Here is a 20,554-nt window from a genome sequence, read left to right on the forward strand (position 1 = left end):
GTATTACAAAGCTTACTTTTAAAACTTGAGTAGCGCAGGGATGGTTAAAATCCAAAACCAAAATCATCAGTTTTTAAAAAAACTGCACTGTTGCAGTTAGAACAACTGACAGTTAGTCAGCTGTCCTGTGCTTGGTTTACATACTTATCGTCAAAATCATCAATAATGTTTATGCTTTCTAAGCAAATTGCAGTACAAGTCTTGAGAGTGACAGTACACTGTGCATCCCCCAGACCTTTATGTTGACCACTAAGCTGCTTCATTGAAGTACCTTTTTCAAGGACAACTGTAGGTAATTAGAAAGGATCAAGTGCTACACAGTGACTTAACCCCCACCAGCAATTAGGATACAAGTCTGGGACCACCTCTGCGACCTCTACTCTAACCTTCAGTCCACCAGTGTCCGCTATTGATTTTGTTTCTTGTTTTGTCTTTCCAGGTTCCTTTTAAAAGATGGCCAGCTGTGGCTTTGTGCCCCTCAGGCCAAGCAGATCTGGAAGTGTCTTGCAGAGAATGCAGTGTTTCTCTGTGACCGTGAGGCCTGCTTTAAATGGTACACATTGATTTCGATCTCTTCTTGCCTTAGGCTTGCATAAATTTGCTTACATTTATTAGTTAGCAAACAAGCGTTTTCTGAATGTTGTTACTTTCCTTCTACTCAATAGGTATTCCAAGCTGATGGGTGATGAGCCAGACCTGGACCCAGACATCAATAAGGACTTCTTTGAGAACAATGTTTTGCAGTTGGACCCATCTCTGCTGACGGAGAATGGCATGAAGTGTTTTGAGAGGTTCTTCAAGGCTGTCAACTGCAGGGAGGGCAAACTGGTAGCAAAGCGCAGGGCCTACATGATGGATGACCTGGAACTAATAGGCTTGGACTATCTCTGGAGGGTGAGGAGAGTAGTTGTAATAGCCATGCATAAACAGATTTCTGTTTATAGTCATTTTTCATGCCGTGCACTTTGATTTGACTAAATTGAATACCTTGAAGGCTGCAAATAATGTTTCTATTTAGTCACCTTGAGCAGCATTTAAATCCTTGCAACTAACATACAGATGTCTGGTTTTAAAAGCTTCTGGTCAGATCATTTTAACAATTTTAACTTTGCGATGCTCTGCAGTGTGTCATGACTGTACATCAACAAAGGACGAGTTCTTCCATGGCCCTGTGTTTACTTTTTAGAGATCTTTGCTTTCCTCAGAATAAAATCTGCTAACATATCTGAACAGCTTGAAAGGTTTACTACGTTAATTGTACACTTTAACGATTAATTCCTCTACTAATTGCCCCCAGCGATTTTCTACTAAATAAAGTCTTGCCCCTTCTTCTGAGTGTTTACGTACGAGGCTCCTCCGTACTTGCTTCAAAAACCCACAGACATGTATATATGAAAGAGTTTAATAGTAATCTTGACAAAAGATCATGTTTTTCCATATTATTCTCTCCCAGGTGGTAATTCAAGGAAGTGACGACATCGCCAGTCGAGCCATAGACCTGCTGAAAGAGATCTACACCAACCTCGGACCAAAACTGCAGGTCAACCAGGTACTGGGACTATTTAATCTCAATTAGAACGAAGAAGTAAAATGTACTTAACACAGAATTTTAACATTCTTTTGTTATGCGTTTGTCAAACTATTCGTTAAGATGTGTCAGTCAACAAGCGCACTGTGCATTTGGTGTAATCACAGGTACTTGTCTCCACCTGTTTCCTCTCCTGTTAGGTTGAGATTCATGAAGATTTCATCCAGTCATGTTTTGACCGTCTGAAAGCATCCTACGATACCCTTTGTGTGTTGGATGGAGATAAAGACAGCATCAACTGTGCACGTCAGGAGGCCATCCGCATGGTGCGCGTTCTCACTGTGCTTAAGGAGTACATCAATGAGTGTGACAGTGACTACCACGAGGAGAGGACTATACTGCCCATGTCCAGGTACAGACTCACCGACACTGCACTTCATTTATCATGACATGGTTGGACATAAAAAAACAAACTCCAAATCACTAAAGATGTCTTATGAGTTACAAGCATAAATAAAATCAACATTAGTGTCATTACGTGTGCTGCAGTAAGTTGTTTACAGTTAACACATTAAAATTAGTGAAAAGACAGGAGTCCATTTGCTTTATTTACACTTGTTGCCATGAGATAAACAAAGTGCTGTCTTTACTGTTCTTCCTAAACCTTCCTTATTCCATTTGTCTTGCAGAGCTTTCCGTGGGAAGCATATCACGTTGATCGTCCGTTTCCCCAATCAAGGCCGTCAGGTTGATGATTTGGATATCTGGTCCCACACCAATGACACAATTGGCTCAGTTCGGCGTGGAATCCTGAACAGGATAAAAGCCAATGCTGCACATACCAAGATCGAGCTCTTTATTGGTGGGGAAGTCGTTGATCCAGCTGACGACAGGAAGCTGATTGGACAGCTCAATTTGAAGGACAAAACGGTGAGACTGTGCTCTTCTCTTGGACTGATAAAAGAAATTTTCTGTACAAGGTAGTATGCTGTGAATTTCTTTTTTTACTGTACCAGTAATACGTTTTTCCTTTTTGCTGTTCACTAATACTTCACTTTAATGATGTGATCCTAGCCATTGTGTTCACATCAAAAGTAAGATTTTAAACCCAGAATGTGTTTGTCTTTGACTTCTTGAACACCTTAGTGAATATTTCACTAGATCAGCAATAACTCAGTCTCACTATATTTTTTTGTATAGCTGATCACAGCCAAGCTGACCCAGGTGAGTGCCAACATGCCCTCGAGTCCAGACAGCTCATCTGACTCATCCACTGGCTCGCCTGGTAACCACGGCAACCACTACAGTGACGGGCCCAACCCCGAGGTGGAAAGCTGTCTTCCTGGTGTGGTGAGTGAAAAGCACATGTTCTGTATTAACTGTATAAACAGCATAACAAGAGCTGAGTGATGGGATTTGTTGTAAGCCAGTCACATTATTAGACTTCATACCATACAAGGAAAACTAGCAATCTAGCTGTTTCTGACTGAAGATTTTCCATGTCGATTAGTATTCATTCGTTCAAGCCATTAGTCAACTAGCTGTAGCACATTTATGATATTTTTTAATTATATGAATGTATATCTTTTGGGGTCATCAGAAAATGGTGTGAGCTCCAGGACTGACATTGGTAATATTGGTACATAACAGAGAAATAGAAAACCATAAAAAGGTGCCTTTCAATTATACATTTTGCAAGCACACATACAAGCCAGGCCTCTGTGACGTTTGCAGGTGCAGTAATGATTCTGAGTCAGTTTGAAAAACCAGCAAGGAAACTGAACATTTAGAGAATAAGCCAAATGGTATATATTTATCTAGACTATTTAAAGTTGGAATGAGTGGCGATACTAAGTGGCCTACTTACATGTTTTAAATGAGAAACTGTTTTTGAGATTAACAAATGATAGGCAAATGTGTGCATGGTTTTCTGCGAGGGTATTGTAAGCCCAGCAGCCTTGGCATCAGGGAAGATGTTTTTCAACTTAGTGGGGCAGGTCAACTGATGTGTTTGAAAAGCGATGAAATGGTTTGAAAGCTTACGAGCGGCATGTAACCTTCAACAATGTTAACCTCGCCTCAGGTAAAGGAAGTGCAGCGAATTCGTGCCTTGGTTTGGTTGAGCACACTGTTCATGGTGAATTATCCCTGAAACTGTAAGACCGTACTGTAATGCTGCCATTAGTATGTCTCCGGACTGCACAGGTTTGAGCAAATAAGAGCATGCTGAGTGTGTGTTCCAGTACCAGGCCAGTGAGGTCATCCCAGCTGCTGGGCCTAACAACTTCTCTGGCAGAAACCTTAAGTTTGCACGTCACCCTCCATGGGTTGTCCCTTACCCCCTCAACATGATTGCACACTTGGGATTTCCTACCCAACATATGTAATTACAACCTAATAGCCACAGGGACCGGTTGTGTGAACAGAAATGTCTCATAACAGGAACTTTTTTTAAGCAGCATTTGCTTTCCTGTTATATACACAGTTGTCACACTTGCAGTGTGAACAGTCCGTGCAGGCACAATTGTTGGGTTGCATGCAGACATCACTTGCGCCATGGACCTCGTGCTTTCTACATTTCCTTGCATGACTGACTGAGTTTTGCCACTTCTTATGGAATTTGTTTGTTTGTTTGTTTTTTCCATTCAAAACTTGTTCAACTAAGAAACTATGTATTCTTTCCAGGTGCCCGTAAGGCAAGGCAGAAAGCATGATGTCCGTGACGTCAGCGTGCAACCCAAAATTTGTAACTGCACAGACTGTTCACACTGAAGCGTGACGACTGTGCATGTATCAGGAAATCAAATGTTCTTAAAAGAAGTACTTGTCATAAGCAGAGACTGAATTAGGACATTCTTCGTCATACACATCTTTTATAATTCATTATTAGACGAGTTATAGTTGAAGAAGTCACTGCTTGTCTTTGATGGCACTTTGATTTGAACATGCTTAACATCAGCAGTGACCTAACACAGTAATAAGTTCAACATTTCCCAGAAATCCTAGGCTGTGTCCGCCCACTGTGCTCGCCACACCTCGGAAATAATCACATAAACACAGTGCAGCAGCCCAATTTGTAACAAGCTGCTATATTCTGTAAAAAGTGCAAAGTCACAGCCAGACTTTCAGAGATATCCACGGGAGGCCTTCGTATTATTCTGTGTTCGATATGAGGGGCAATGTGACCGTCAGAGCGATGCATACTTATTGTAAGTTGAATGGAATTGCTTCCGCCTTCGAAGTCTGCATCGGTCATGCAGAAACCATGGCTCTAAAACTCTCTTCGACTAGTGTTTAAACTGTTAGGATTCAGCCATAAATCTCTTGATCGCAGTTTCTGTGAGTGGAACTTTTGAGCTGTAATGAACTTCAATTTTCGAAATGTCCATCGCCTTTTTTTCAGATGGCTCATTTATTACTTTATTTTATTCAGTTAGGGTTGCTGATGTACCATTGGACCTACCTTACTTCTTGAAGACAGAATAATTCTCACTCGGCCCTAATGATGACAACAGTGCTTTGCTCTCTATCCCCTCATTATATGATTCAGTGGTGTGTCATTGTGTGATGATCACTATGTAAACAAAAGTTCTTATTTTACAGATTATGTCGCTGCATCTGCGCTACATCTCCTTCCTGTGGCAGGTGGCTGACCTGGGTTGCAACCTCAACATGCCTCTGCTTAGAGATGGAGCTCGAGTTCTCATGAAACTCATGCCCCCAGGTATACACGCACCTGTGTTCACAATATTACTCCCCCAGTTTGCTCGACGAAAACGTACTCCTGAACTAATGTACACAGACTGTGTTATGTCAGTGGCTATGTTTGTGCTGTGGCTGTGTCCTTAGATAACACTACAGTGGAGAATCTCAGAGCTGTGTGTCTGGACCACGCTAAGCTTGGTGAGAACAGCCTGAGTCCTTCTTTGGACTCGCGTTTCTTCGGCCCTTCACCCTCACAAGTGCTCTACCTCATTGAGGTGAGGCTCAGTGTTGCATCACACCTTGCGTCGCAAGTTGTAATACTTTATGTGCCCCGTTAACCACATTTCTTGCATTCTGTGACTAAATAGCCTGTATTGTAGTGGTGTGTCAATGTGTAGTCACTGGTGTATGAACAGAAGTGTTGCAACTTCATTAGTGCTCTTTATTTTAGAAATTGATCTTCCAAGTTGCAATCTTGTTTTGCCTGTATATTGTACTATTTCATTGTGTTCTACAAATTGATTTTATCCTGTCTTGATGTTTGCACAGCTTCTTGGTTGCTTATAACATGTACAACACATTGGTCAACTCAGTTTGTCTTAGAACATGCGATAAAATTTAATTTGATTCAAATTTGAAATATCCTGTATATAAAGATGTGGCCTCTCTACTGTTGTTGCACAATGAAGAATAAAAAGCAGGAACATGTACCAGTTCCACGCTTCGTCTCTCATGTTTGTTTTCTATAAGAAGATTTACACTATCCTTGTCCACGTTCCAGGTTGTGTATGCTTTGCTGATGCCAGCCAGTGCCACTCTGGGCGAAGATGCCAGCGACTTCCAATACAACTTCTTAAAGAGTGGTGGTCTGCCCTTGGTGTTAAGCATGCTCACAAGAAACAACTTCCTCCCATCGGCGGACATGGAGACACGGCGTGGGGCTTACCTCAACGCGCTAAAGATTGCCAAGCTTCTCCTGACCGCAGTAGGCTTTGGGCATGTGAAGGCTGTGGCTGAGGCTTGCCAGCCCAATGCTGAGGGAAATATTCCTGTCTCTCCGGTTAGGCCACACACATAACTTACACAGACACAAACCTGTATAACTTGTTCCTCAGTAGTAGCAGAAAATATCCGTGACATGCTTGCTTGTCTCTTTGTCTGCACCTGTCAATAGATAAATCAAGCCACACATGACCAGGCGTTGGTTCTCCAGAGTGCCCTGCAAAACATCCCCAACCCTGCCTCTGAATGCATGCTGCGAAATGTAGCCATTCGCCTGGCCCAGCAGATTTCTGATGAGGTGACAGAAAACGTAAGAAAATCCATTTTCTTGTTTAAACTGTTTAAGATCAGAATACCATGAATATGTAATAGTTATAAACTGGAATTGTTTTTATAGGTAGTGTGCATTGGGTAGTAATTTAATGAGTAATATCTACATAGAGAAGATTGATACCTACTTTTAAAGAGGGGATATTTTATTTTAGTGTGAGTTGTATGCAAAGATAAGAAGTGGATTGTAAGAAATGTATGTGCAAGCAAACACTAGATTTGTAGATAAAAACCTATTTTGTTGACTTGTGCTGTCATAATAATCAATTTTATGGAACTGTTTTTTTGTTTCTGTTACCAGAATTTCTTCCAGGCATCAAAGTACATCCCTGACATTTGTGTGATCCGAGCAGTACAGAAAATAGTGTGGGCATCAGGCTGTGGTACAGTGCAACTCGTCTTCAGTTCCAATGAAGAAATCAGCAAGATATATGAGAAGGTAAAACCACAGTTTGTTCTAAATGTGACTTTTTTGGAGTTGACCGTACTCCAGCATTAGAACCCCAGAGATCTTGTTCAGCCTAGCAGCCTTAAAAGGGATCAGCAGTGTTTGTTATCCTAATATTTTTCATCTGTCTTACTCTTTGTAGACAAATGCAGCCAAGGAGCCAGATGGAGAAGATGAGCAGGTGTGTTGCGAGGCCTTGGAAGTGATGACACTGTGTTTCGCCCTCATGCCTACGGCTCTTGACACGCTCAGTAAGGAGAAGGCTTGGCAGACCTTCATTATAGACTTGCTGCTACACTGCCACAGCAAGTGAGTACAACAGTGCTGGTGAAGCATAAATGTCCTGACTGAGATAGAGGAGACATTCTCATCATCTGTTGCATTTTAAAGTTCTGACAGAATAGCTGATGTTGAAAACTGTCTTCTGCAGATCTGTGCGTCAAATGGCCCAGGAGCAGTTTTTCCTGATGGCGACTAGGTGCTGTATGGGCCATCGACCCCTCCTTTTCTTTATCACCCTCCTCTTCACTGTGCTGGGGGTGAGTGTCTATATATCAACTTTTTATGGAGATCATTTGTCTGTTCTGATATACTGGACAGTATAATGCGTCACCACACACAGTCCTAATGTGAAATTGTCCGTGTGTGTGTCCAGAGTACAGCCAAAGAGCGAGCCAAACATGCAGGCGACTACTTCACTTTGCTCAGACATCTGCTAAACTATGCCTACAACAGCAACATTAACCTGCCAAATGCTGAGGTGCTGCTCAACAATGAGATCGACTGGCTGAAACGGATACGGGTAAAATACCCTGTCAACCTTGTGTTCATGATTTTTTTTAAAATATCTTAAATATTTTAGTCAGTATGTTGTAATATGTCCCCTGAAAAAAAATACTTGAATTCATCCAAGTGGGGAAAAGTTGTGGTACTCAATAGGTTTGCATTCATTAGGATGAGGTCAAGAGGACAGGAGAGACTGGTGTGGAGGAGACGATCCTGGAGGGCCACCTTGGGGTCACCAAAGAGCTTCTAGCCTTCCAGACACCAGAGAAGAAGTATTACATTGGCTGCGAGAAGGGAGGAGCGAATCTCATCAAGGTACAATGAACAGACTATGACCAAAAAAACATCCATTCTCTAGTTTTGATTCTTGACATTACTAATGAGATCCCTTCTCCCTTTTGTCCTGATTAGGAGCTGATTGATGACTTCATCTTCCCAGCATCTAATGTTTACCTGCAGTACATGAAGAGTGGCGAGTTCCCCACAGAGCAGGCCATCCCAGTGTGCAGCACCCCTGCTTCCATCAATGCTGGCTTTGAGCTCCTGGTGGCTCTGGCTGTTGGCTGTGTCCGCAACCTGAAACAAATAGTCGACACTCTGACTGACATGTACTACTTAGGTAGGGAAACATGGCTGTGGCCATTTCATAAATAAGCTGGCAACTTGTAAATTAATTATGCATGAGAATGTTTTTACTTTCCTCTCCTTCCAGGTTGTGAGACACTAACGGAGTGGGAGTACTTGCCCCCAGTTGGGCCAAGGCCCAACAAAGGCTTTGTAGGTTTGAAGAACGCTGGAGCCACTTGCTATATGAACTCTGTCATTCAGCAGCTGTACATGATTCCTCCCATACGCAATGGCATCCTGGCAATTGAGGGCACGGGGACTGACGTGGATGATGACATGTCGGGGGATGAGAAGCAGGAGAATGAGGTACTGTGAGAGTTTCTGTTATAAGAAAGTTTTTGCCCGATGAAGATTTTCATCCTTTCTCACGATCTAGTGACTGACAAAATGGCCAACTCCAGTTTGTAGGCCATGTAGGCTGAACTTGGAGCTGAGGGCATCATAATTACAGGACCAATTTTAAATAATATCTCACTTTTTAGAAAGCCATTAATCCTAGTCACCCGATTATCATTTGGCCATTTAGTCTCGTTACGAACAGTTGTGGATTTGGGGAGACGTGTGGTTAGTTATATCTGGCCTGTCTGTTTAATCTCCACAGAGTAATGTAGATCCTCGTGATGAGGTGTTCAGCTACCATCACCAGTTTGATGATAAACCCTCCAGTAAGTCAGAGGACAGAAAAGAGTACAACATTGGGGTACTGCGTCACCTACAGGTCATCTTTGGTCATCTGGCTGCGTCCAGACTGCAGTACTACGTCCCCAGGGGATTCTGGAAACAGTTCAGGTATTTTAAAGACTCAGAGTCATTGTAATTGCACCTGCTTTTAGCTGTTCAGAGGTTGCTAATGTTTATTTATCTTTTGCCCTTTGCATCCTTTTTAGGTTATGGGGTGAGCCAGTTAACTTGAGGGAACAGCATGATGCTCTTGAGTTTTTCAACTCTTTGGTGGACAGTTTGGATGAAGCTCTGAAAGCTCTGGGCCACCCTGCCATGCTCAGCAAGGTGCTTGGAGGGTCCTTCGCTGACCAGAAAATCTGTCAGGGATGCCCCCATAGGTGAGTGCAGTCTTGTTGCTGCGGTTGGTTGTTGAAAATCATTATTTTGATAATTTGAAACTTAAGACCATATTGGATTTTTATTTATTTTTTAACCCAATAAATTGTTCTGTGTTGTCAGGTATGAGTGTGAGGAGTCGTTCACAACGCTCAATGTAGACATCAGAAACCACCAGAACCTGTTGGACTCAATGGAGCAGTATGTTAAAGGAGATCTGCTTGAAGGAGCCAACGCCTACCACTGTGAGAAGTGTAATAAGAAGGTGAGAATCTAGCACACTTCTGGTTGCTAGCCAGTATCTGAATGTGGTACTATGGGAAAATGGAACCAATTTGACTGATATTTTAACTATAAATAATTGCAGAAATATGTATTTACGAAGGGGAGGCATTAGGAGCTCTCCTTGTTTAGCTTAAAAGTATCTTGTCTTTCTTTCAGTAATTTCTAGGAGATTTATTTGAAGGACCAATAAGTAATCTGGGATGTTTGCTCTCCTTGTCAGGTGGACACAGTCAAACGTCTGCTCATCAAGAAGCTGCCACCTGTCTTGGCCATCCAGCTGAAGCGCTTCGACTACGACTGGGAGAGGGAGTGTGCCATCAAGTTCAATGACTACTTTGAGTTCCCCAGGGAGCTGGACATGGAGCCGTACACGGTAGCAGGTGTGGCCAAGCTAGAGGGCGACGACGTCAACCCAGAGAACCAGGTGATCCAACAGAACGAGCCCTCTGAACCCACACCGCCGGGCAGCTCCAAGTATCGTCTGGTGGGAGTGCTGGTCCACTCTGGCCAGGCCAGTGGCGGACACTACTATTCCTACATAATCCAGAGGAACGGGGGTGACGGTGAGAAGAATCGCTGGTATAAGTTTGATGATGGTGATGTGACTGAGTGCAAGATGGACGATGAGGAGGAGATGAAGAACCAGTGCTTTGGAGGGGAATACATGGGCGAGGTGTTTGATCATATGATGAAAAGGATGTCGTACAGGAGGCAGAAGCGCTGGTGGAATGCCTACATCCTGTTCTATGAGCGTATGGACTCTCTGGACAAGGACAGCGAGCTTGTCAAATACATCTCGGAGTTGACCATCTCCTCCACCAAGCCTCATCAGGTCAAGATGCCTGGTGTCATCGAGTGCAGCGTCCGCAAGCAGAACGTCCAATTCATGCACAACCGAATGCAATACAGCCTGGAATATTTCCAGTTCATTAAGAAACTTCTGACCTGTAACAGTGTCTATTTAAACCCTCCTCCAGGTATGCATCATTTTTTTTTGTGTGTGCAGCTAAATGCAAAACTAATTCAGTGGATCAAATGTACTATTTTTTGTTGGTACAGAAAGCCGCTTAATTTCAACTCAGACCTTGAGTGCAATCTTGCTGGAAGCACTGTTTGATTACTTCAAACTTTAACAAAACGTATACATGAGGTGGCAGCCGCTAGATATATTGTGCTGGTAAATCATAAATGTGAACGCAAGCCAGTGTAGCAGCTTTTGCTTATTTTATTCATCCAGGTAAATCCCATTGAGGTTAAAAGCCTCCTTCAGGAGGGAGCTCTAGTTAAGATGGCAGCTTGCTAAAGTAGCAAACAAAAAAATACGAAAACAGACAGATGAAACAATAACTGTTAACCAGACAAGAAACCTGATAAGGACTGACATTATTGACATATAGCTCATGATGATAGAGTGTTAAAAATGTATCGCATATGACTTGTTACAGATTTTCAGAATTACGTCGTCCTTTTAATTAGGACGCTGATCTCCAATTCCCCCTTGAGGGCTTTTTTTGATCTTTTGAATAATTCCTCATCGTATCTCTACTGTGGATTTCAAGGCTTTTCTCTTTAAGATACAGGAGCTGCCGTAATAAATGTATCACTAATCTCTGACTTGCTTGTCTAAAAAAATACATTTCAAAGTGATACTAATATAAAGCATGCTTGTGGAAAAGAATTAGTGTATAGTAGTTAAGCATGAGATGCTGAGAACTGCAGTGCCTCTGTATTAGACATTAAAAAGCACCCATGCATTATTAATTGAGCCAAAGCCCAATAATGTTACAGAGAAAAATACACATTTGAGCGAAGTCATTGCCACAGCAGCACTGCAGGATTGAATGATTCACATCTTCAAGGATGTAGTCTGTTTTCTACCATGTATGCAGTCAATATGTCAGTTTGAAAAACCTTTCTCGGCAGCAGCAGTGTGATGTTTCTTTTTTGGATTAGCGGTTGAGACAAATCACCTACTGACCCAACATGCAGTCCCAGTTTTGTTAGTTCTGATGTGTGATTGGATATAATATTGATTGCAGCTGGAACATTGTGTTTCAGCGTGCTCTGAGGCCTAACGCTGCTGTTCACAGTGTGAGCTGACAACTAACAATTTGCCGTTTCATCATCAGTATTTTGTGATTCATCTTACTCGTGCTTTTAGATAAAATCAAAATGGATTGAACAAGAATTAGAGTGCTCGGCCATACAAATTTCTAACATCTTTTACCTCTCTATTTGTAATATGATGCATAAAATACAGCCTGTGAATAGCAGGACCGACGCACATTTTATTGTGTTAATGGCGTGTTGCAAAGTGTCAACACTTTGGAGTTGAAATCAAATGATAAATATGAAAACAAAATTCAACTTCGAAGGATGTTTACCTCCAGGTGGAAACTATAGCCAGTTTTATTCATTGTCCAAAAATTGGTGCAAAATGATATAAATCATATTCAGATTGGAACAGGGAGAAGGTTGGAACTCTTTGATTATTTTATTTCAAATTCAATATAATGGACAACATCAAAAAGAAAAGGGAGAATGTCACTGTCCTACTACTTGCAGATTGCAATGCATGTGTATCTACGTTGCAATGTATGTATGTTGTATTCATCAGTGTATAAGTACTTTGCTTTGTGTATTTTTTGGTCAACCTTATGAATGTCTAATAAGGCTATGTGATTGGTAGCAATTTCATCAGTTCATCTAACAATAGGTCAAATTTAGATTTTTGCCTTTGTCTGGTTGTAGCTTTCTAGATTGTTGGCAGTTTATATTTTGATACCACCTAAAACTAAATGTAAATTAACTGGAAGATTTTCAGTGTGTTGTGGTAATTATTGTTCTCTTGCTGTTAGGACAAGACCATCTTCTGCCAGAGGCAGAGGAGATTGCTATGATAAGTGCTCAGCTGGCTGCTAGGTTCCTCTTCAGCACAGGGTTTCACACCAAGAAAGTAGTACGGGGTCCTGCCAGTGACTGGTAAGCCCTGCCTGCCTCTGTTTTGGACGTTTTCTGTGTTGTTTTCTTTGTTTATAAATATTCTTCTCATCTTTCCCTCTAGGTATGACGCCCTCTGCATCCTGCTGAGACACAGTAAGAATGTACGCTATTGGTTTGCACACAACGTCCTGTTTGCTTACCCTAACCGGTTCTCTGAGTACCTGCTCGAGTGCCCGAGCGCTGAGGTCCGTGGTGCGTTTGCCAAGCTCATTGTCTTCATCGCTCACTTCTCCTTGCAAGACGGCCCCTGCCCCTCCCCCACCGCCTCGCCTGGACCCTCGGCTCAGGTTAGTGCCAGACCTCAGTGGGGCTCTGGGGAAAATGGACATTCATTAGGACTTTCTGGAAGATGCTTTGAATCACAGGTTTCCTGGAAGATACTTTAGGCAGTTTGTATCGCAGGTTATTACTAAGAGGTTTCTCAGCCTCTTCTCCAGATTGATTAACCTTGCTGTGGTTTGACTGTTGTTTTCCATGTTTGTAAATCAGGGCTGTGATAACCTCAGTCTAAGTGACCACCTGTTGAGAGCTGTACTCAACCTGCTCAGAAGAGAGGTTTCTGAACACGGCCGTCATCTGCAGCAGTACTTCAACCTCTTTGTCATGTACGCCAATCTGGGTAAGGGGCACACGGACGTCAGCTACTTGTCATGTACATCTGTTCCTCACTGAATTGTAAAAGGTTTATGGAAAATATAGTGAAGTTTTTTGGGACTTAGAAAGCTGCTTTCTTTTCCTTTACCCCCTCACTACTCCTAACACATACAGGCCTGGCAGAAAAGACACAGCTGCTGAAGCTGAATGTTCCTGCCACTTTCATGTTGGTTGCTCTGGACGAGGGTCCTGGCCCTCCCATTAAGTACCAGTACGCTGAGCTGGGCAAACTCTACACTGTGGTCTCCCAGCTGGTCCGCTGTTGTGACGTCTCCTCACGCATGCAGTCCTCCATCAATGGTGAGTGTGTTATTTTTCAACGACAATAAGTGAAATTAACTCAGCAGATGTTAGCCAGTGATAACCTGCGAAATAGTCTTCTGTGGTGGTGGTGAGAGTTGGAGCCCAATGAGGATTTTTCATCCTTGCTCAGGATATAGTGACTGACAAAGCAGCCACTCTGAGCCTTTGTGCTGTGTAGGCACAGCTTGGAGCTGAGGGCTCTCAGAATTAATGAATGAGAGACACAGTAACATGAAAACGTGTGTATATTTGCATCTAATAGCTATGTGTATTTCAGAATAATAATTCTAATTTCTTCTCTGCTACAGGTAATCCTCCTCTCCCTAACCCTTATGGAGACACCAACCTGACAGCTCCAGTGATGCCTGTGCAGCAGCTGGTGGCAGAGATCCTGTTTGTGAGGACCAGCTACGTGAAGAAGATCATCGAGGACTGCAGCAACTCCGAGGAGACGGTGAAGCTGCTTCGCTTCAGCTGCTGGGAGAACCCTCAGTTCTCCTCCACTGTGCTCAGTGAACTGCTCTGGCAGGTGAATGTCCGGATATCCATAACTCTGTAGGTGGCTTACTTAGTCTACAAGAGCTGGTGTTTAGATTTGACATGTTTTGTTTGTCTGCAGGTGGCGTACTCCTACACCTACGAGCTGAGGCCTTACCTGGACTTGCTGCTACAGATCCTGCTCATCGAAGACTCTTGGCAGACACACAGGTCAGGCTTATTGTTCAGTGTGTAAATTATGAGAGCTGCATTGTTTTTTTAAAAATGATCATAATTTCAAATTTGCTTTCCTTTCTTTGTGTGTAGGATCCACAATGTGCTGAAAGGCATTCCTGATGACAGAGATGGGCTTTTTGACACCATCCAGCGCTCCAAGAACCACTACCAGAAACGGGCCTATCAGTGCATCAAGTGCATGGTGGCCCTCTTTAGCAACTGCTCTGTGGCTTACCAGATCCTACAGGTACGCTTACTCACAGTTTTTCTAATGATGCCGACTGACCCAAGTACTAGCTAACATACACAAAGTGCAGTGCCTGGCAGATCAGAGGGCTGTACAACGAAGCAAGGCTAATGGGTTCACAAGGTTTGTTGAACCTGAAGTCAGAGTTTTCAATGTCACGAAGGCAGCTCTCTTTTGACCTGCTAGATCACCATAGTAACTTTTACTGTGGAGCTAATCTGACTGGTAGAAGGTTCCATTCAGAGTTACAGCTGTAAAAAGCGTCTCCCTTTCATTAATTCCTTTGCTGATCTCTGTCAGTGATACAGATTCTGAGGGAATATGTTACATCTCCAAAACTGTTGAGCTGCATGTTGCTATTGTCAATGAATGAAGCTGTGCAGTTACAGTATTGCACACAGTAAACATTGTGTTGCCACAGGAACCTACACGCATTCAGTTGGTGATGCAGAAAAGACAAATATATGTTTTTATGTTTGGTCACAGATTAGAAAATTGATTGTCCTGTTGGTGTTTGTTACAGAGAATATTCAATCAGTAACATTATTTTAAGTTGGTTTGGCCAAAATTGAAAGTGATATCCTGCATTATGTCATCATTTTTAAACATGAAATTTAAAGGTTAACAACTCTAATGTGCAGTTTAAATAAATGGCTGGATTGAAATCCAAGTTTTCTACCAGCATTCCTCTTTTGCATTGTTTGCAGTTGCAGCACTTTTTTACAGTTTTTATATTCCTCGTATCTCTCCATTAGAACAACCTGACTGATTTAGGTGGCCCACTATTTGTTTATTTTGTGCAGAAGAAGAGTAACATAATGCAGCAAACACACCCTTTTATGTGAAGGCACACAGAGTCTGACGAAGAAGGCCTGTGTTAGCAAAGAAAGCTGGTAATTACAGTCGTGATGTCCATTTTCTCTGACTGGGGTGTTAGGTTTTGTTAAGCCGGCTTATACAAAGAAAGCCCAGCTATGTCAAACTTGCTTTGTGGTAAAGCCCTCTGGTCCTTTCTCACATCCTAGCCCTGCACTTGAACAGTTCAATTAAATGGTATGAAAAGAAAACTGTACCTGCCATACATACAAGTATATCTGGTTAAACCACATCTGCTAATGAACTTATTCTGTGTTTGTGTTTGTACAGAGTAATGGCGACTTGAAGCGAAAATGGACGTGGGCAGTGGAGTGGTTAGGGGATGAGCTGGAGAGGAGGCCGTACACAGGAAATCCCCAGTACACCTACAACAACTGGTCCCCTCCGGTTCAGAGCAACGAGACCTCCAACGGATATTTCTTGGAGCGTTCGCACAGTGCACGTATGACACTGGCCAAGGCCTGTGAACTCTGTCCTGAGGAGGTAATGGCATTGACATCTTACCCTTCACACCCACAGTTTCACATTATCATGCAGTCTTAGGGATTGTGTTTAGAGAGGTAACAGAGAAGCCCCACAGAAATATTGTTATGAGTGAGCATGAAACTGATGCGTATCACTTCAAAACAACAACCCGTCGAATGGCATAACATGACCAGCAGTTAACTGGATGTGAATCTGTAAGAAAGGAAGTATTAGGTTGACCAGAAATTTTATTATAAACAGTTTTTTTTTATGGTGGATTTATAGTTTTCTTTTTTCTGTCTCATGTCATTTTGCATGGAATATGATCTGGGTTTTTAGCTGTAGCTTTTTGTTCTGACACCTGATAGAATATTTAGCAGGCCAATCAATATAGGGACAGCTATGACATGTTTCCTATGCTGAATGTTTTCTTTTCTTGGCTAGAGTTCACAATACACATAAATATAATTTTTTTAAATGAGTTATTTGTATTTTTATGATGAAAAATCCAGTCAAATGACACACTTCTCCTGTAATATTCCATACACAGCTCAAGTGTACTCAGGGAAGCCCAGGGAAGGTCAGTATTCCAGGCACCACGACATAAAGGAAGGAAAATAAACATAATTTACCTAAAGAATCAGCAGAGAAACACTGAACAGTTGACCCATGTTTAGACCTCCAACACATTGAACACTTTAGTTAGAATTGCACAACTTTGAGTTTCTTGTAGCGTAGCTAGCGAGAGGCTAGAAACAGTCTTGTTGAGTCCTGCTTATACTCTTGACATGTGATATTAAAGTTATATAAATGGTTACGGACATGAGGTTACAGGAAGAGATTTATACAAACTGCCAGAATGCTTTATAGGAATTAATTAGCACTTTTATTTCCAGTTTATCACCCCTTGAAATGTGTATTATTGTTTTTTTTTATCTTGTTTATACATGTTCACACTGTGTCAGTACAAGCAGATTGTGACAGTAGATAAATATATTTTTTTTAAAAATAACATCTTGTCGATTATTGTAGTAAATGGAAAGGTAGACTGGCCGCTGGTGAGATGCTAAATAGTGTAACTGGCATAATAAGTCATGTTAGGCAGCTGCACACAGTGAACAGATCTTTGTTCTCTTCCTGTCCTGCTGCCCAGTCCCAGTGATTGGCCAAAGCAACAGCACTGACATAGCCAGTCTTCCATCTCAATGTAGTCCTTTTTTTGCCAGTCTTTGCTTCCTCAAAGTGTGGTACGGCCTGCCACCTGCATTTCTCAGCCTCAGCTGTACTTCAGTATTTAGGATTACTTACAGTATTTGAGCTGTTCTCAGCACTGAGCAACATTTTGTTCTCCCATTCCAGTAGCATACTGTGTAATAATAGTAATGTTGCTCTTTACTCTTTTAAAGAACAGTACAGTTTGACAAAACAACCTCATTTTGTATTTACATCAAATCAGAAGTTTTTTAAAAAAAAACAAAAAAAAACGTGAGAACTAGCAGATTAGATGTTCATTTGTTGCCAAATAATTACTACAGTGAAAAGTTAAAACAACTTGTGGATGGTCTGTTTAATGGCATCTGTTACCCGACGGGTCTGTTGGATTATGTTGTAATATGTTTAAATGTGTACTTGACCCTGTCCAAGAGATATATGACAAACAATTGCTAAAGGGTGAGGCTGGTGTTATTCAGTATCTTTCTTACTTTGAAGAAATTGCATAATAAGAGTACAAATTACCTTAGACTTTATCCTTTGGGGGGAAAAAAGGCCCACTGAAATTACCTTGACAGTAGAGAGGTTCATGTGCACCTTCTGTTAGCTCCATTTCCAAAGTGTGCTGAGAGGATGCACTCAGGTGTAGAATCCACCCACACACATAATCTAATCTCATTTAAACCTCATTTACTTGACAACACAATAGGAAATTTGACTTTCCCATGCAGCCTGCACACTATATGACACACTGAAATGCCAAAGTTGAACATTTTACCCAGAGATGTGTTTACATATGCAGCACCCACTTTATATTGATGAAAAGCTACAAAAATACAGTTTACATTTTGATTTGTCGTGACATCTCTCTTATTTTGTAGGAGCCAGATGAACAGGAGGCACCTGATGATCAAGACTCCTCCCCACCTGAGGACACCTCTCTATACCCACATTCTCCTGGAACCACGCAGTTTCAGCAGGTAGTGTCTCTGAGGCCGGTTCACCTCCTGTCTTGACGGACATTCTGCTTTCTTACGTACAGCTGGGATTGTTGTTTTTGTGTCTTAACTATCAAAGCAGAGCAGAGAGCACAAGAAGCGGCGTCGATTCCCGTAGCCTGTCTCGCATTATCCATTAATGATGCCGGTAACCATGGCGATAAATAATTTTTCCTAAGTGTTATTTCATGCCTGAGTGCTCACACAACCGAAGGCTCAAGTTTCTAGTGAGTTTGTGATATTACAATACTGCAACCGACTTTCTCCCAAGACAAATTACATTTCACTTTCACCCCTTTACACTCAGCAGCCCAAATACGGGCCCAGATTTTATTCTGAATCAAATTATGCATTGTTTGAAAGCACAAAGCGTCGCAATTCTTCATGAAGCTTTGTAATAGGAGTGCGTACACAGTAGTTTCTGAACCTTCATGTCAGCTGTGTACATAGATTCTTTTTGAATGTGCCACCGTTTTTCCACCACAAGAGTCCAATAAACAAAATGCTTCAAAAGCTTTTAGTCCTTTTTTTTTAACAGCTATAAATCATTACCATAAAAATAATACGCTGTAAAGTAGGGACATTTGACTCGCAAATGGAGATTTATTATATTTTGAAAATTGAAGTAAGGATGAAAATAGTTACATGTCAGTTGCATTAATAATATATATCAATAGCATAGTAAGTGCAAAGTCAGATCTGAATGCTGTTCAAAGCAAAAAACTATTTAAATGCCTTTACCAGTGTTAAACAACGTGATAAATATTTGACTTTTTTTTTTAATTATGTTTTTTCTCTAGACAGAAATTCCCTACAAAATTCCACAAATCATTCTAGAGTGATTATTTCCAAACAGAGTAATTCAAGGCGTCCAGTTTTTTTTTTCATATTGCAGAAAAACAAAATGTGACAATCTTGTGTTTTTTCCAATATTGCACAGCCCTAGTATTTATAACAACCTGACACTGAAGAAACTATGGTGTTGGTGTTCAGTGTATTGAAGGAAAATGTTGAACAGAACACTGTGGCTCACTGATGTGGTGACGGTTACCATAGGAATAAGATCTGATATATCTTATTCCGCTGATGGTAAAGAACAAGAGATTTCAGGCCTCTGATGCTTAATTGTCATCATGGGATTTGTTGACAGTAAATATTTTGAATATTTCCCAACTTGCACGTACCCAAAACAAATGGCTGCGGGTGCCTTTAAAGTATTCAATACCTTTAGTTGAACTTGAGTTTTCCTGGACTGTCTCCTACCTGCTGACAGACTGATTTTTGTCCCCTCTGTCCTCCTGAACAGAACAACCACCCCCATGGGCAGCCGTACACTGGGCCCGCTGCTCAGCACATGAACAACCCCCAGCGTCCTGGTCCCGCCTCGGCCCCGACCCCGGGCCCGACCCAGACCCCCACCCCAGGCCCTGGTCCAACTCCCGGCCCGGGCCCGCGAGCACAAGAGAACTGGGAGGGCACCGAGGAGGTCGCCCCCGCCCCCACCTCGACCCCAGCGCCCGCCCCGCCTAAGGAGTAACCTCCCCTCCTCCCCTCTGCTGTGCCTCGAGCCTCCATCGTCCCGCTCTCCTTCCTCTCATCCTTCGGTCAACTGAGCTCCTCGCCGGGCCCCTCACTCTCTGTCTGTCTCTTTCTCTCTGGCCCCAGGGCAGGGCAGAGCCAGGCCTCCCATCCCCTCTCCAGGCCACTTCTCTCCCCCTCCGCCTGCCTGTGGGAGGTGCTCTTCCCTGGCCTGGAGCTGCCTGACCGTGTGACAGGGGCCTGCTGGCAGCGGCAGAGGCGAGGGAGTGGACAAGAGTTCTAATAAAGAAAAACGAAATTTAGCCAGAGCTGACGATGCTGATGCGCTTGTCTACACGACGAAAAGGTGTACATAGTATGTTAATGTTTTTGACTGTTCAGATCCCCCAGTAGCATAACTCTGTGTGGTTTGCTGTTGGGAGATGTTGCAGATAATATGAAAAACAAAAATGGATATTATAAATAAGAAAAATTCCCAAAAAAAACTGTAAGAAGACAACAACTCCTCTTTGTTTTATCACCCATGCTCAGCAGTAAAGTTTGTTCTACCATCGGACGGTTACTGGTCATTCAACTGTAGAAGGACGCATTGTTATTATCATAATTATACTATTATTCTTAAGCTCCCTGGCAACCTTATGACCCATGCCAAATCAACTCACGAGCTGTGGTTGGTTTTAGTGTGAGATATGGAATGGTTGGGTGGACTTTAACGGTGTTTGGTTGATGTGAAAAAGCAGTGATGCAACATTGTTCTGAAACTCATTGCCTTT

The 20,554-nt window shown here is 42.3% G+C and overlaps 1 protein-coding gene across 5 annotated transcripts in view; it reads left to right on the forward strand.

Moving 5' to 3' along the window:
* usp9 (ubiquitin specific peptidase 9) overlaps window positions 1-20,380 on the forward strand; it is a 40,030-nt gene extending 19,650 nt beyond the window's left edge. For 2 of the 5 annotated variants that reach the window (XM_008282429.1, XM_008282445.1), the window contains 32 exons: window positions 440-553; window positions 666-894; window positions 1,454-1,549; window positions 1,729-1,940; window positions 2,218-2,458; window positions 2,729-2,878; window positions 5,132-5,252; window positions 5,378-5,508; window positions 6,015-6,293; window positions 6,408-6,545; window positions 6,867-7,004; window positions 7,156-7,322; window positions 7,444-7,552; window positions 7,669-7,815; window positions 7,968-8,114; window positions 8,211-8,418; window positions 8,512-8,732; window positions 9,028-9,215; window positions 9,314-9,487; window positions 9,609-9,750; window positions 9,991-10,747; window positions 12,629-12,752; window positions 12,835-13,060; window positions 13,263-13,392; window positions 13,542-13,727; window positions 14,039-14,259; window positions 14,350-14,438; window positions 14,535-14,691; window positions 15,838-16,050; window positions 16,583-16,612; window positions 18,126-18,224; window positions 19,549-20,380. In XM_008282429.1, the coding sequence (XP_008280651.1) occupies window positions 440-553; window positions 666-894; window positions 1,454-1,549; window positions 1,729-1,940; window positions 2,218-2,458; window positions 2,729-2,878; window positions 5,132-5,252; window positions 5,378-5,508; window positions 6,015-6,293; window positions 6,408-6,545; window positions 6,867-7,004; window positions 7,156-7,322; window positions 7,444-7,552; window positions 7,669-7,815; window positions 7,968-8,114; window positions 8,211-8,418; window positions 8,512-8,732; window positions 9,028-9,215; window positions 9,314-9,487; window positions 9,609-9,750; window positions 9,991-10,747; window positions 12,629-12,752; window positions 12,835-13,060; window positions 13,263-13,392; window positions 13,542-13,727; window positions 14,039-14,259; window positions 14,350-14,438; window positions 14,535-14,691; window positions 15,838-16,050; window positions 16,583-16,612; window positions 18,126-18,224; window positions 19,549-19,779 (5,815 nt within the window). In that variant the 3' untranslated portion in view covers window positions 19,780-20,380. Of the gene's footprint in view, window positions 1-439; window positions 554-665; window positions 895-1,453; window positions 1,550-1,728; window positions 1,941-2,217; window positions 2,459-2,728; window positions 2,879-5,131; window positions 5,253-5,377; window positions 5,509-6,014; window positions 6,294-6,407; window positions 6,546-6,866; window positions 7,005-7,155; window positions 7,323-7,443; window positions 7,553-7,668; window positions 7,816-7,967; window positions 8,115-8,210; window positions 8,419-8,511; window positions 8,733-9,027; window positions 9,216-9,313; window positions 9,488-9,608; window positions 9,751-9,990; window positions 10,748-12,628; window positions 12,753-12,834; window positions 13,061-13,262; window positions 13,393-13,541; window positions 13,728-14,038; window positions 14,260-14,349; window positions 14,439-14,534; window positions 14,692-15,837; window positions 16,051-16,582; window positions 17,036-18,125; window positions 18,225-19,548 lie in introns of those variants that run through there. The other 3 variants (XM_008282436.1, XM_008282460.1, XM_008282452.1) reach the window with 2 other exon arrangements.
* The last annotated feature ends 174 nt before the right edge of the window (window positions 20,381-20,554 follow it).

Source organism: Stegastes partitus, unplaced genomic scaffold, assembly GCF_000690725.1.
Source record: "Stegastes partitus isolate 25-593 unplaced genomic scaffold, Stegastes_partitus-1.0.2 Scaffold7, whole genome shotgun sequence".
Taxonomy (NCBI): domain Eukaryota; kingdom Metazoa; phylum Chordata; class Actinopteri; family Pomacentridae; genus Stegastes; species Stegastes partitus.